Raw genomic sequence first — 16,187 nt, 5'->3', positions numbered from 1 at the left:
AAAGTATCTTGACCAAAATATTTCGGTTTTAACAATTTTTTTTATCCCTGTGCACATTTGAATGGAAAAACAAAATCTGGATGTTTCTGTCACTTCCTAAGACTCACCACTAGAGGTCACTAGAGTTTCGCCCATCTGTTTGTTGGTGTTTTTCAATGAAGTTACGTTCTGGTTTCTGGGTCAGATTGAGCTTTAGCATCTTATCAGAAGTTTGTTCATCAGCATTTTGTTTTGTTTTTCCAAACGAAAGCTTATTATGTACTGTGTTATGTACTGCGGAAAAATGTTAAATCTTTAATAAATTTCAAAAGATTTCAGGATCACAATTTAATTCTTCCCTTTATGTTTTTCTTGGACAGAATTGGTTTTTCACTTTTTGTCACAAAGCTGTCATCCCAAAGCCTTCAGCTAAGTGTGCATCCAGCCTGCAGGCACTTTTTCACAGTTTAGTGAAGAAGGAAAATTATACATGTATTGACTCCTTTTTTTGATTTCATCTTAAGAACTGGTGTACATTCATCTCTCGTTGCAACAGCACCTTTGGCGTCAGTAAAAGCTCTAAAAGCTTTTGGAGAGCTTCACTTTTTTGCCCATTTTCTTTTGCAAAACAACTCAAGCGCAGTCAGATTTAATGGATGCATGTTGTGGCTTTTTTTCCCACAACATTTATGAAATGTTTATAGTTCAAGAACTATAAAAGCTGTTGCAAGGTACTGCTTCCAAGTATGTTGTCCAGTTTTCTTTGTATCTTTTCTTAAGAAACCAGATTAAAAAACAGAGAAAAATGAACATGTTATTTGGTCATTCAACTGAACTGTAAATGAGTCAATTTTTAGTTCTATGCACAGAATTAATGATTTCATGCATAGTGGTCACTACAGTGGACAGCTTTCTAAAAGCCATTTTCTTGTGCTTCTTGTGGACTTTTATGTTATAAATGCACACAGACCACTGAAGTGGACACTAATGCATCATAAAATACATTATCAACTACTGGCCATCAGCTGCAAATGCAAGAAATTATTTTTGTTAAATCCAATATGGCCGACAGACAAAAAAGCATGAGAACCGACCCGTTCCTCCTCCTACTGTAGACGACTCTTGCAGGTAAGAAAAACATTGTGACATCAGAGAACCCCTATAGAACAACACTACTGATGTATTTTTCAAATAACAACTTTGTATTTGGACAAAATTACAATTGATCACCTAAAAATAAAACAACAAAACTTTCAAAAAATTTTTTCCTACCTTTTTTTATGCCTTAAGACAGAGGTGTCAAACTCCAGTCCTCAAGGGCCGCTGTCCTGCAGTTTTTAGATGTGCCACAGGTACAAAACACTGGGATGAAATGGCTTAACTACCTCCTCCTTGTGTAGATCAGTTCTCCAGAGTCTTGCTATTGACCTAATTATTCTACTCAGGTGGTGCAGCAGAGGCACATCTAAAAATTGCAGGGCAGTGGCCTTCTAGGACTGGAGTTTGACACCTGTGCCTTAAGAAAATAAAAAAATGGAAACAAATCCTGACACAAAGAATCCTAATTCATGCACGAAAGGGTTTAACTAGAATATAGATATCTATATACATAGTCAGCAGTATTTCTCGAATGATATGCAGAGTCAAAACGTAAAGAAAATAGTTTATTTTCATCATAAATAATCAACTATGGAAAATACAAGTGCCGTTAAATTCATCATACCTAAATAAATAAATACACTGTATAAAATATAACTTTTCTTGGAAAAAAAAACTACATCAAGTACTTCATAGAGTTTATTTTTTGTCTTTTTCTAATCCCTAAAAGCAAAAAGCGAAGTCCTAAAAGTGGTTAAATGTTAATAGTGTATAAGAAGTCGGATGCTATAAGCTGTAGTTACAGCATAGATTCAGCTCCTTTTCCTTACTATGTGATAAAGCAAACAATTATGGTTGTTTTATTCCTTCCTTTCTTGCATACATTAATATGCATTCCCTTGAGGTCTTACATCCGTCATAGTGTTTTGACAGCACAACATTTTCTGTGTCTTCAGTAACATGAAGCTGCTGCAGGTTGTCCTTCTGAAGGCTCTTCTGTCAGGACCTCCTCCTCCACTGAGATCCACCGAAACATCATCGTTCAAACCCTAAACGTTTCATTCAGTCTTTGCTGCTGAAAGTGTAGCGCTGTTGCTGCTGGACGTGCTGCTGCTCCCTGTCCGGATATTTGCGTCGATTCGTGCAGGAACAGCAGTGCACCGGCTGCGCCAAAGTCACCTGGAAGAGCGAAAGCGCCACGTCAGCATCCGTTGGGTTCGACTTGGAAAATTACAAGCGAAAAAAAACCCGTTTGATGTACCTGGGATTTGAAGACACGCAGCTCGTCATGAACCTTTTTATATCGCTTCTCCAGTTCCAGATTTTTCCCCTTTAGCCTCTCCCGGTCCCTGCGCTCTTTCAGGAAGTCCTCCTTGTAGACTTCAGCCTAAAACGGGTAACAATGACAACATGTCCTGACATCAGTGGAGATGATTCAGTCTGTTGTAGCAGCACTTTATTGTTTTTTAAAGGTTTTGTTAGCACTAGTGGCCTTTATTTGATAGTAGTTTGACAGGAAACAGGATAACGAGAGAGGGAGAAGACATGCGGCAAATGTCACCAGGCCGGGAATCGAACCTGCGACCACCGCCACGAGGACTAAGGCCTCAATACGTGGGTCGCGCTTTGCCCCTGCACCACCATAGCAACCCCAGCAGCACTTTACCTTGACTCTGTCCTCCCTGATATGAAGATTTGAATTTATAAACACTTTATGGCCTAGTGTGTGTCTATAAAGATCTTAATTAGATTTTTGGAAGCAACACTACAAACGGGGGTTACCCACATTGTCTTAAACAGATTTTAAAAACTGCTTTTTATTTTTTCAGAGTTTGTAAATCAAAATGTAAGACGTGTTTATAAATCCTGTCATAAACAGTGATTGTGACCCGACGCCAGTAAACAGAAAATTATGAATGGATCTCTCCTCACTACACAAAGCAAATAATAATACATTTTTAATCAATATTTAACCTCTTAAGTGCCAATTTCAGAAATCCAAACACCTGACACCCACCTCCCAGATTTGAACAAAAAAAAAATTTCTGCAAAAATACCTGTCATAATATTATGCAGTTTTCCTCAACACAGCCAAAGTTATGCTAAAATAACACAAAAATCCCATAAGATTCGCCTTCACTGAGTACTTTGAGGAGCAGACGGTGATCATTTCTCACCTGATGTTTCCAGATGTCTTGTAGTGTTTCACTGCTGTTCTCCAGAGGCTGAGATCTCTGAATCGTCTCCTCTAAGGCCTTCGGGAGACACAGTGAAGTTGATGTTACAGCTGGTAAACACTCCTCTGTGCTGAATCGAGGAGTAAAGTGTTTGAAACTGAGTTCTGACCTTGTTGAGCCTCCTGATCTCCTGCTGCTGATGCTGCCACCTACAGGTCAGGGTGTGGTTCTGCGCTCGCAGCTCTTCGGTTTCCTCCTCTGCAGTCCGTAACTCGGTTCGAACTCCGTCTTTTCCAGGCTGGATTAAAAAAAAATTGATAGAGCTTAGAAATGGAAAAAATAAAAACTATAATTTTGGAAACTTGTCTGGTGCATTTACCTGAGTGTCTTTATGGACCTTTTCCTTTTTACAGAATGTGACAGGCCCCTCTTCTTCATCGCTCCTCTCCTCTTCAGAGACGCCATCTTGTTTTAATGTTTTTAAAACCTGGACCTGTGAACAAAGTGCAGAACAGGAAGCTGAAATAACCTTAAATTAAATAAAAAGTACAGTGTGGAAAGTATTCAAACCCCTTGAACTTCTCTAATTTTCATCACATTGCAGCACCAAACTGCTTTGACATTTACTGGGAATTTATAGCAAAACACAAAGTAGTGCATGTTTGTTATGTTGAAGGAAAATTATACATGGTTTGAATCTAAACATGGATATTTGCTGTTGGACAGAAGCTGGACGAAGCAGCCAAGTGACCTGTGGAGGAGCTGCAGAGATCCAAATCTAAAGCTAATCTGTCAACAGGATAACTATCACTCATTTACTCTACAAATATAGTCTTCATGGAAGAAAGCCATTCTTGAAAGAAACGAACATGAAGTTCCAACCACCATGTGGGAAACACAGCAGACATGGCGAACATGGTTCTCTGGTTAAATGACACCAACACTTGGCCGACATGCAAAATGCCCAAGATGTGGCCCAAAACAAACATATCACATTCCACTCAGCACACCAACCACAGGGTGAAACACCAAACCGTGGGAATACTTTTTACCAACATGGAAGAAGGAAATTTGCCGAGCTTGCCAAAAAAAAAAAAAAAAGAAGTTTGTTCATCGCCCAGCTGAACAAAATCCCCAAACATCCAGATCCAAATCAGATCAAAGACTATTTATGGGTTGGAATGGCCTAGTCAAAGTTCAAATTGACCTGAAAAGTGATGTTTCCGGACACACTCAATCCAGTTGAGTTTCAGCTGTTTATCTGCTTAATGAGCAAAAATATAAAACTCCTGACCATCAAGAGACTGCAGCAAAACAAAGGCTCTAAAACCACATCAGTCAATTTCTCATGTGTGTAACATGTTGAAAACCAAAGGAAAATCCAACATAATAAGGCAGAATCCCAAAACGTTCAAAAGATGTGTATGTATTGTATGAGAAAATCTCTTTGTGGTCCTTACCTTCTTCATGTAATACTGCACCATCGTTTTGTACTCTTTTGCCCACTTATTGTTAATAGCAAGAAGCTGAATAAAAACAGAGAACTCTGTAAGCAACAAAACTTAATGCATGAGTTGATCCAACTCAATTCTGAAATGTTCACACCTCTTTATTCTGCTGCTCCAAGATGAGAATCTGCTCTTTCATGGCGTAGTAACCGCTGACCGGCTCTTCCAACTGAATCACACCGATCAGAAGAAAATGAGGAAGCATTAATATGCAGCATCCTAGAGTGAGGCATTTGTGCAACATAAAGCTTCCTTTTACACAGTTCGGGAAGTTTTGCTGTACTGTTGCAGTAAAGGGAGAATCATGAGACTAAAAAACTGCCCGCCTCCACCAACCTGTGTGTCTTTCTGCTCATTGTGACTCTCAGCAGCTGCGCAAAGTTTCTCCCCAGTGGAGCCGAGTGGCAAGCAAACCTCCAACCTAGAGAAATAAACAAAACATGATTTGGTTTCAAAGCTATAAATCTGTCATCTCATATTCAGGAGGTGACGTAAAGAGTCTCACCTGTTTATATTTGGCAGTGTTGGATACAGTCTGTGGGTTTGTTTGTGTTGCGTGACCTCTGACGTCATAACAGGCGAGCTGTCTCCTGTGTTTCTATGCGCAGACTGTAAGAAAACAAAACAAGGCAAATCCAAACTGATGAAATATCACATAAAGATCTGAACATGAAAAAAAAAAATAGACTAATTACTTTCGCCATCATCTTTACTCTCCCCCTGGCCGTAGATAATAATATTGTTTGCAGAAAATTCAAAGTTATGCGTTTGTGTTTAGTTTCAGCAATATCCAGCAAATCATAGTTCAGCATTACAACAGACGAGCGTCAGAACCTGCAGCGGTGCTGCTGACGCAAAAACAACTCGAACGTGATTCAGAGTAAGATCCGGTTCAAGCCCACAGAAAATGATCTGACCTCCACATGTTTGCTTCATCGTGGCAGTTCAGATATTTCCATTTAGGCATTACAAAAGGCTGTGAGTCATCCCTTGTTTCGTCTCACTCACAATAGTTTTTAAACGGCGTCGAGCAACTCGCTCAAGTAACCTCTTTCAACTTTTATGTTTTAAATTTAATTTAATTTAATTTAATTGGATGTAATTTTAAGGTTTCTAGCCATTTCAGCCTTAGGAATTTACGATACGCAGCACTTATGTTAAATAAATTCAAGATAATATGTAAAAAATAAATTAGGAATTATACTAAAATATTAAAAAATATAAGAACAAATCATATTGTTGCGATTTTTAATATTTATCACGCTAAAATAATTAAATTAAAAACAGTACAGATTACTATAAATTCTACACCTGATACCATAAAACAGTCGGAATTAAAAGTACAGTGCAGTAACTCACCATGCTGTAACCCCGAGGCGTCTTCAGCCGGTTTAGGTGTCTGTTTCAGCGCCTCTGCTTCCACTGCGCAAATTTAATCCTGCAGCGCTGTGACGTGTTAAAACCGACGCCGTCCAATCAGCGGCGCCGGGGTTCCCTCACGAGCGGCCGCTGACGGAGTTTGAAAAAGAAAGGAAAGTACAAAGTGCGCGTGCGGTAATTTGCCAAGTGTTTACAGTATTAATCGATGACTAAGAGAAAAGTCTGCAACCACACTGCAAAAAGTTACGTAAATAAAACACGGAGGTTTTCGTGATAATATGAAAGCAGCTGTTCAGGTTTTGTTTGGTTGTCATTTGCTTTGAATTTACGCAATTTTCCTGAAAAAAAAAATGTATCCACACTTTTATTGAAGCACTTATGTATAGTTTGCACACATTTTGTAGAAAACGGCAACAAAAGGATCACATGACATAAATGTAGGAGTACAGATCACCTCTGTAAAACGTATTGGTGGCAGCAACATGGTGTTGGAATAGCTTTTTTGTTTTTATTTTTAGCTCATTTTTATTTGAGCTAAACATTTAAAAAAACAAACAAAACTTGTCAGAGGCTGCAAAAATCTTGAAACTGAGGTGGAGGTTGGATAAAACTTCCATCTCAGTTTGACTGGGTCAAATGTGAGAATCAGATAAAGAGAGAAATAAATGCTCCCCATCCAACGTTGGACATTTTTTTAAAAGAAAAATGGAAACCATGTTTAATCACCATTTATTTCCAAACAGCAGCAGCAACATTTTTGCTTATTATGGGAAGCGTGCCATACAGAAATATGAATGTAAGATGTTTAAAAGACTGGAAGAGGCTGATTCAGCATTAAAAACGAGGAAGCTAATTTTCAAAACAAACAAACAAAACAACACAAGTGCAGATCTGTTTTCACAATCACGTCTGGCATGAAAACATCTCCATTTTTTTTTTTTTTTACAGTAGGCTTCCTGTAGTTAGAGGTCGGGTGTCAACTGTGTCAGCACCGCTTCTGTTCGGCTTCCTGAGTGGTTTGACTGCAGCTGCTCAGCCGACACCAAACGTTTCAGAGCCACTAATACTGAAATGAAACTGTCCAAAAAACAGTAAACTACAGAGCGGTGGGGTTAAGGGAAAAATCACACGTCGCTCAGGCTAATCTTATTGCATAATCTAAACTCACAGCCTGTTCTCAAAGTTGCTGAGTCAGAGCAGCCTTGTTTCAGGGAAGAAGGAGAGGGGAAAATACGTCGCCGCTCCTCCTCCAGTAAACTCGGCGGCAGGGGACTGGACTCATAGGGGCTCTTTACCATGACCTGTGGAAACTATAAGCAGAGGATCTGTGGCCTTTCACTGCCCTACGTACAGAAAGGCGGCCCCCTTTCATCTTGTGCAGACAGATGGAGTAAAGGATCAATTATCTGAACCATCATCCTTTGGTTGGAGTTATTTTCACCCAAACAAGCAACCAAACATGTATTTTCCCAAGGATACTGGATGAAAACTCGCAGAAACACACATTACGCCGTGTTGGAGTGCGTGTTCTTGTGCATCGTTTGATTAAAGTGGAATCTTTCATTTCTTATTATTTTTTTGTCAGGCTTTGTCAGGGGTTTTGAACCGATGTTGCTGGATTCCCCGGATTTTATGCTGAGACATTCCGACGTCTCAGGCTGGGAGGATAAAAGACATTTAGGATTTTTTTTTTGTTTGTTTTATTTATCCTCAAAATGTCAACAAAAAAAGAGGAGAGAAACAAGAAAAACTCCAGCAAATAAGAGAAACATGTTCATTTCCAGTTGTGCCAAATTGGAAAACAAAAGAAAAATACAAAACAGTTCAGAAATATTCTGTGTTTTCAAAAATGAATTAGCAGAACCACATAAATAAAGGGATGTTAAAAAAGTATTGGCTCCTTTGAACATTGCTTTTGTTTTTCTCTCACACTTAAATATTTTAGATTTTCAGATAAATTTTAGACTCAGACGATAATAACCTGAGTAAATACAAAATATATATTTAAATTAATTTATTTTATTTATCAGGGTAAAAATAAAAGCAACCCGTAGTAACTTGGCCCTATCAGTAGTTGATTTTATTGTCACATCTGCAGAATGAAAAACAGAAACATTTTCTAAAATAGTACCCTTCTGATAAGATGAAGTAGGATACATCATTCTCAAAATTCAGCAAATCATTTCCTGATCTAAATAAACTAAATGTAGGTGGAAATCAAAGTTACTGGCATCTGCCGAGTCTGTAAAAAGTTAAAAGGTGTGACCTCATGTTAAAGTCGACTAAAGGGTTATGATTCAGGGGAATAATCCAAATCAGACCATAAAGTTCAGCTTTGGATGGAACAAAACGAGCAAAAGGGTGAAAAATTAAACAGGCTACAAATGAAACATCCGACGAGGCTGAATTCAAACATTTTGGCAAAGAAGAATGGGCCAAACCACTTAACCATTGTATTTTGTTTTGTTAAGGATTTGTTGAAACTTTATAAGCAAAAAGAAATTACTCACCTAAAACATAAAAGGTTTAATCTGTTTTAAAGTCAGAGACTTAGAAGAAATGGTTATATGTAAATATCTGGTGTCATCTGTACATTAAAACTACAATAGTACAACTTTGTTTCTTAATTAGACAACTGTAATTACTTATTACAGTGAGTTTACATCCCTATCTTGAATGAGGTCAGCAGACGCCCCTTTTGACTCTTCGTTTACAGTTTCCCATGAAACTTTACGGTTTTGCATATTCTTAACAAATTACTATTAGCTAATATTTCCAGTATGCTCTAACGGGCCTACAGATTCGTTTACGAAATATTTAAAATCTCAGATTCTCCTTAATGTCCTCATCTAATTCATGCTGACACACCAATGTAGTAACATATCCTATTTTAAAAATAAAACATACTTGCATAAGCAGGCAGTACCGGTTACTGGTGTACTTCCACTAACCCTAAAAACTACATCTATAGTTTTCAGAAATTACATTTCTGATAACTTCCCAAAAACTAGGTGGCAAAACTTCTGTGATCAGAAGTAAGGTCACTATTCAAATGCAAGATTTTAGTCTGGTGTGGATAATGTGTAGCATTTTGAAACACCCTTAAAAAAACATTTTGCTAAAATTATTCATAGTAAAAACAATAAATCCCCAAAACATTTGTACCAAAGGAGGAAAATTATTTTTCATCCAACCAAAGTTTTGCTTCTCATAGAAAATGAGACGGTGTCTCTCAAAAGACAACAAAACAATGGAAAACAGGCATCAGTTCTGAAAAGAAAATACTAAATCTGTTTGTAACGGCACTTTGCAAAGAAATGGCATATTAAGAATGATTACTATGCTTCATAATAATCGGTTAAAAACATCTTTATAGTCATTCCATCATTCTAATAATTACTTACTTGCTTTTTTGCATTCTTCCACTGGTATATATTACTATTTATAATTTCCACCGTCATCCTAAACTTTTATTGCTCAAATCCAAACTCCTGTAAGTGGCATGAATAATTTCGGGCTTAACTATACATAATGTTATGCATTTTTGTTTAAAACTGGTTTTGAACACCATCATATAGATTTTTTTGCCTAAGCAAAATGATAGAAACTAAAAAATTAGAGGAAAAAATTTGACAAAATAATAGAAACGAGTTGTAAGGTTATGATTTCAGTCTTATGTTTATTACTTCTTATATGCTGCAAACACAAGCAAGGTGACCTGAGGCATGCAGAAGTATGTGGAAGTTGTAATATTGTAATTTCCATTGCTTTTTATTCAACAAATTGGCTGCAAACACTTGTATATATTGTTCCGTTATTCCTCTAAAGTTTATATATTTATAGTTTATGTCTGGGCAAGTCAAATTCCTTGTTTTATACACATAATCTTGGCCAATATATCAGATTTTGATTCTTCCTGAAACTAATCTTAAAAACGTGCCAAAACCTTTCATCATAGCCCTTAACTTCAGGTCTGCACTGTGAACTCGTCCCGTCTGCTCTGGGTTTCTCTTTCATTTTCTGACTTTCTGCTCGTGTTTGTGTAAATGTCTTCCTACGTAAAGCAAGTCGTATTTTCACCCTCCTTTCAGCCGCCCTCTCCCCACCATGCAGATTTTTCTGTTTTCTTCTGAGAAAGCTACAAACAGTCCAGATCAGTGGTTCAATGCTTGATCATTTTGGAAAATCCACGACATCCACTAAGAAATCTAACCTCATGAGTAACTAGGTGAAATACCTCTTCCTGGTTCTCGGTTTGAGACGAAGTAAAAAAGATCACTGGACGTCTCTCTGGTCTGGGTTGTGTGTGATTTAAGTATGAGACGCTCTCACAGTCATTCTGATCAGGCTTAACCTGCAGTAAATTTTCTGCTTTTGTCAGCGGCCTAAAAGAGGCCGTAAAGCTTTTCCAACTAACTACGTGAATAAGTCTTGCTCGTAAAACAAGAGGATGTAGAAAGGAAGGCAGTAGTGATTTAAAAATGAAGTTCAGATTCATGTCAGTGAGAACAAATATTCACAAATGTCAAAAAATGACCTCATGGCTTTCAGTAATGCCACATCAGCACTTTGCCATTGTCTCAAAAGCAGAACATGAAAAAAAAAAAAAATTTAAAATAAATGTTGCTTTATGAGTGACTCAAACTGCCACCGTGTTTACCGACATTACAGTACATCACAGAGGGCCATGCTGTGGTTTTTATGAAGGGGCCTTTTTCATGCGGCACCTGGGTGGCGACAACCCCGAACGTTTGTTCCCAGCACCGACTCAGGCCCCTTTTACGGTACGTGTGACACACCAGCAAGTCACCAGAAAGGAAAGAGGAGGTTCAGCCCATGTCAGTGAGCCTCCTTCTTCCTGCCACAGCACTCCCACTGCGAGGGACTCACACACATTTTTCTACGCACTCGTTTTGATCTTGTCAACTGCACAACAGGTGCTCCCTTTTGTTTACACATGAAACGGAGCGAGACCTTTTGTGGACAACGCCTGCGGATTGAAGCCCAGAAGTGAGTGGGACCGGAGAGTTTGTTGGAAGACTTTCTAGTCTCTCTGGCGGTTTAGCAGGTTCAAGTATATTTATACTCTCAAGTCTGCAAACCCTTTTTAGTGTCAAGTAGTAGTTTCACGAGAACAAAGAAAGAAAGCAGGCACTCACCGTCAGGATGTCAAAGTGGTTTATTACTAATCAATATCTTGCTACAATAGGTAACTTATCAGGTCTGGCTTATTCATTTACACCAGTGCAACTTAGAAAGCTTGGCAAGAAACTGTGATTAAATTTCTACTCCATAATTAAAGAATAGAAATACTTTATAAAAATAATAGGTTTTTTATAGAGATATTTTCATTTGATTACATTTTAGTCCCTTTTAAAAACTATGAATGAACCATTTTCCTGTTACCACCACAAACTGTGCAGAAAATATATGTAGATATAAAAAAAAACTGGTTTTCTATATTTATGTTTTTGTAGAACCTCCATCAACTGTATTTTAGGGCTGAGCGATGGACTTAAAGTTGTATTCAGATTTTCTTTTGTGGTACTACCGTGACAGTAAAAGTGACAATAAAATCTATTTATTACTTCTTTTTTAATTAACTGTTTATTCTGACTCATAAATAATATTTATCCCATTATATGTTTGTCCTGCTGGAAGCCGACTCTCGTCTCCAGTTTCAGTTCTTTTGCCAGCTTCTAAGGTTTTCTGCCAGGATTATCCTGCATTTAGCTGCAGCTTCCACAGCTGGATTTATATTGAGATTAAAGCACACATAAATGGACTCTGTTATTAATCTAAAGGTAATTGGTTGTGCTGGATTTCATTTATAGTTATCAGAGTAAAGGGGCTGATTTTAAAGTAATTGCCTAAAAATCTTTGTAACCTTGCATTGGTTCCTCTCTACCTCATAATGAGGAATAATTTAGTTTATACCCTAAAATCTCAATAAGGTACATTGAATATTCTGGTTTAATTTGAATAAGTGACAAAATGCACTTTTATAACACAAAATACTACCTATAAAATACAAATTATGAATGGTAATAAAATATGTTACATATAATTAAGTTGTTAAGATATCTCTTTGCAGCTTGTAGTTTTAAGCCCAACAGGCATCAGTGGTTGTACCTGCTTCTACACACTCCAGTAGCTTGGCTCTATGGTAAAAGACAAAATACAACATAGTTACATTAATCTACGAAGGCATGTGTTGATTAAAAGTATTGCAGTACAATATGTTTAGGTTGAACTTACTCAGTAACCGAACGGCAGTGGAGAGTAACATTTGGATCCAGAACGTTTCGTAAAACCTGCAGAGACTCGTGGCTACAATCTGCACTGAAAACAAGAAAAGCACAAACGAAAAAGTCACACTTGGTATTTGACTTATCAGAACAAGCCTGTCACTATTACACATTCAGACTAGTTATAAAATAATTTGTCATTTCATATTACAAATTGAACTTTGAATTTACAAATTCATTTTATGAGTGTAAAATACACATAGAGGTATATAACTATCACACACAAACTCAGAGTAAAACTAGCACGTACAAAGTAAAGAGCAAATTAACAAATAAAGTACAGCAGACAACTAGATATGGAAAAAAAAACTTACTTATTATTCTTGATAACAAGAATAACAGTCAGGCTCTGCACTCTGGGAAAGGCGAGTTTCCTAACTTCGACGGCTCCAAAGTAACTGGCAGAACAAACAATTAAAAAAACAGGAAATACTGTAAAACGCTTGCTCTAAAAAGATGTGTTCAATAAATACTTTAAATCATAACTAAATGGGTATGTATGTACGTTAACAGATTTTTAATTAATGACATCTGGAGGTCAAACGGGAAACAGCGACCTTCTCAAACACTAAACCAATCAAACTCAGAAGAGCTGGAATGTGGTTTAATGCACTGCACAATCTGAACAGACCTAGAAATGGAAATTACTCCTTCTGTGTGTTTTTACATCAAACCATCTACAATTGCAGGCCTTGCTTGAATTGCAATTTTGGAAAAATCAATGTAAAAATTGTTCATGCTAACAAATCACTTCCAGGTGCAACAAGTGGCGCAACACTGTAGACGTTCCTGCTCTAGATGTTTGGCACTTTTATGAACTCTCCTATGAAAAAGAAAATATTTGCTGCAAATTGTTTATAGGGTACATCTGGTAACCAGATAAAAAGCTCCACTATGCCTGATAAGCATTTTATTCATTTAATTTCTCTGACATTGTGTGACTGCACACAGCGCTTACCTGGTGGGATCAAATGGTTTGCTTATCGCTCCGTTTAGCAGAACACTGGCATTTCCACATGCATAGTCTGCAAACTGTACAAACAGTGAATAAAAAAAATCAATAAATTAGAAAAAAGTGTTATGATGAGGAAGATTGTCAGATTAAAAATGCATCTGTTTTTAAGTGTGTAGATGTAGTTGTTATAAGTGTTTATTTATCAGTCTGATTTAATATTCTATCTTCAAATGTCATGTTTATTTTAACAGTAATTAAAATAATCATCAATAACAGTAATAAACACTTAAAGACACAGGTCTGTGTGTAATTAATCTACAGAATGAGTTGCTGAAATAAATACCTGTAACAGAAATCCACAGTGTTTAAGAAACCTCCAGAAAACACACTTATCATTGGGTTGAGGTTATATAAAAATATAAACATAACTTGTTTCTTTGTAAAAAATAAAATAAAATAAAATAAAATACTGTAGAAATATTAATTCTGTAAGAATTCAGAAACTGTTAAACTCTAAGAAGGATTAATCCAACTTGGAAGCATTTCTACATTTTTGGTCAGTCATTTTTTGGGAGTGCTCACCTCTGCAGAGGCTCTGACCCAGAATGAAGACACGGTGTTGATATCACACTTTTCGCACAAATAGAAGAATGTGTCTACGACCAAACCAGAACACAATGTTATCTGTGAGCTCTCATGCAGCAGTTGAAGCATATCATGGACTACGGTACATGTTCTCGCCTTTGCTGCTCTTCTTTCCACACCATGTCAGGCCATCCATAATGTTCCCTAACAGCGAGTTCTCCAGGGAGACGAAATGATTCCTTCCCTTACAGAACTGATGCACCAGATCCTTTGTGTCGCTCCAGAACATTGTCTGAAGCAAGAAGGAGATAAGGAAGTCAAAACTTGTAAATTATGCCTGGATGTTGTACACTGACAGCTTTATAACCAGAATCAATTACCTTGTCACATGAATGTATGAAGGGGTTCTCCACAAAGAGCGGATGGTAAGCTTCATCTGGAAAGTTACATGGATCTTTTCCGACATAGGCTTCCTCAAACATACTTAATAACTGTTCACATCTGAAAACCAAAGCAGAACCAAACAACACTGCAACTTTGCTTTGCAAGCATTTTTTAAAAAACTGAAGAGAGGTTTTACCTTTGGCTGGTTTCTGGGAAAGCCTGACATTTCTGCCTGAATGTTGCCCTGAACTGGGACGTTCGAGGAGAAAGGAGAGTTGCTGGTGGAACCACGACTACAACAGCCAAGAGAAGGAGACCAGCGGCTATGGCCAGGTTTGTTTTGAGCCCCATTGCAGAAGCTGCACTCTCACTAACGTCTTTTAAGTGGAATGAAATTATTCTGTAGAGCGGCAACTTAAAAAACACCTGGAGCACAATCACAGGCACATTTCCGGAGGTCAAAGGTTGCTTATATTAACCCTGTGCTATCAGTGGTGTGAAACAAAGGGATGGACGTATACACCTTTATCAAATTAGCATTTTTATAACTAAATGTAAGCAAAGGAGTTTAAATAACTATTATTTTATAAAATCCTGCTATTATTATTGCTATTAAAAGAATGTGGGAGGTACACACATCCACTGCAGGTTGAAGTTTAACAAGCTGCAGGAAGAGTGAACGTAGCGTTTGATTCCAAACTGAAGGGTCTTTTGTTCTGACATTCAGTCATGGGAAAAGAATTTAAGACCATATCTTCTTGTTTGTTGACCTTAATGTGCAGTAACCTGTCTGCACGAGTCTGCTCTTTTAAAACCCCCTTTTCTGTAGGTTTCAGTTTTCAGTCCTCTTCTGTTAGATGACTGGAGAAAATATGAGGCAAAAGAGACACTACAAAAATGTTTTCTTGTAACCGCAGCAAATAAAGACAAAAACAGATTGGGGAGGCGGCAATAACCCAACGACAGCAACACCAGAGAGGTTTCAGGGAATTTTGCCAAGTTCTGACTGGGTTCTGCATGTGAAACCAATCTCATGTCTGGAGTAATAAGGTATGATTGAAAACGAGAAACGTCTTTCAGGTACAGCGAAAATCTACTGAAACCTTGTCAGAAAGGCGTTTTTGTCGGATGGAACCTGATCATGGAGTTATGATCAGCTCAAAAACCAGTCAGATTTCACCCAAACTGTTGGGAGAGAAATGTGTTTAGCATGGCAGGAACTCAACTTGAACTTTTTGGCCCTAATTTCAAAAAGTATCATTGACAAAACTTATAACTATTGCAGTGGGCGTCACCAAATGAACACCACACCAGCACTGAAACATGGTGGCGGTAGCAACATGCAGGGGGTTACCTTTTTAAAAAGGTTTGACACAAACCATTCAGGTGTTTAGATGCAAGGTCAAAGATGAAAATAGATTTAATTTTTCTGCATCACTGAGAGTCCAAAAACATCCATCCATCCATCCATCCATTTTCTGTCCACCCTTGTCCCTAATGGGGTCGGGAGGGTTGCTGGTGCCTATCTCCAGCTACGTTCCAGGCGAGAGGCGGGGTACACCCTGGACAGGTCGCCAGTCTGTCGCAGGGCAACACAGAGACATACAGGACAAACAACCATGCACACACACACTCACACCTAGGGAGAATTTAGAGAAACCAATTGACCTGACAGGCATGTTTTTGGACTGTGGGAGGAAGCCGGAGTACCCGGAGAGAACCCACGCATGCACAGGGAGAACATGCAAACTCCATGCAGAAAGACCCCGGCCGGGAATCGAACCCAGGACCATCTTGCTGCAAGGCAACAGTG

At 38.0% G+C, this 16,187-nt stretch overlaps 2 protein-coding genes across 2 annotated transcripts; both read right to left on the bottom strand.

Annotated features, from left to right (window-relative positions):
• Positions 1-1,999: 1,999 nt before the first annotated feature.
• On the bottom strand, positions 2,000-6,181 carry LOC114136563 (TNFAIP3-interacting protein 3-like). The gene is made up of 10 exons (XM_028004610.1): positions 6,122-6,181; positions 5,268-5,371; positions 5,099-5,183; positions 4,860-4,931; positions 4,715-4,780; positions 3,634-3,747; positions 3,424-3,552; positions 3,255-3,332; positions 2,339-2,464; positions 2,000-2,256 (listed from the first exon to the last, which is right to left on the bottom strand). Exons 1-10 carry the CDS (start codon positions 6,122-6,124, stop codon positions 2,140-2,142), a joined length of 894 nt encoding a protein of 297 aa, XP_027860411.1. The 5' UTR covers positions 6,125-6,181; the 3' UTR covers positions 2,000-2,139.
• Positions 6,182-11,316: 5,135 nt separating this feature from the next.
• Positions 11,317-14,822, bottom strand: LOC114137010 (ADP-ribosyl cyclase/cyclic ADP-ribose hydrolase 1-like). The gene is made up of 8 exons (XM_028005488.1): positions 14,571-14,822; positions 14,371-14,491; positions 14,147-14,282; positions 13,988-14,061; positions 13,409-13,482; positions 12,765-12,848; positions 12,401-12,484; positions 11,317-12,303 (listed from the first exon to the last, which is right to left on the bottom strand). Exons 1-8 carry the CDS (start codon positions 14,723-14,725, stop codon positions 12,246-12,248), a joined length of 786 nt encoding a protein of 261 aa, XP_027861289.1. The 5' UTR covers positions 14,726-14,822; the 3' UTR covers positions 11,317-12,245.
• Positions 14,823-16,187: the final 1,365 nt, after the last annotated feature.

This window comes from Xiphophorus couchianus, chromosome 21, assembly GCF_001444195.1.
Source record: "Xiphophorus couchianus chromosome 21, X_couchianus-1.0, whole genome shotgun sequence".
NCBI classification, from domain to species: domain Eukaryota; kingdom Metazoa; phylum Chordata; class Actinopteri; order Cyprinodontiformes; family Poeciliidae; genus Xiphophorus; species Xiphophorus couchianus.
This window is presented reverse-complemented; position numbering and strand designations above follow the sequence as displayed.

Bases quoted from the DNA above. Each gene is read 5' to 3' on its own strand.
- LOC114136563 (XM_028004610.1), bottom strand. The intron at 3,333-3,423 runs GTCAGAACTCAG...TGTCTCCCGAAG, and splicing joins AGATCAGGAGGCTCAACAAG to GCCTTAGAGGAGACGATTCA. The intron at 2,257-2,338 runs GTACATCAAACG...TCGCTCTTCCAG, and splicing joins TGCGTGTCTTCAAATCCCAG to GTGACTTTGGCGCAGCCGGT.
- LOC114137010 (XM_028005488.1), bottom strand. From the start codon at position 14,725: ATGGGGCTCAAAACAAACCTGGCCATAGCCGCTGGTCTCCTTCTCTTG. The intron at 14,492-14,570 runs GTAAAACCTCTC...TTTGGTTTTCAG, and splicing joins TTCCCAGAAACCAGCCAAAG to ATGTGAACAGTTATTAAGTA. The intron at 14,062-14,146 runs GCGAGAACATGT...GTTTGGTCGTAG, and splicing joins TGGAAAGAAGAGCAGCAAAG to ACACATTCTTCTATTTGTGC.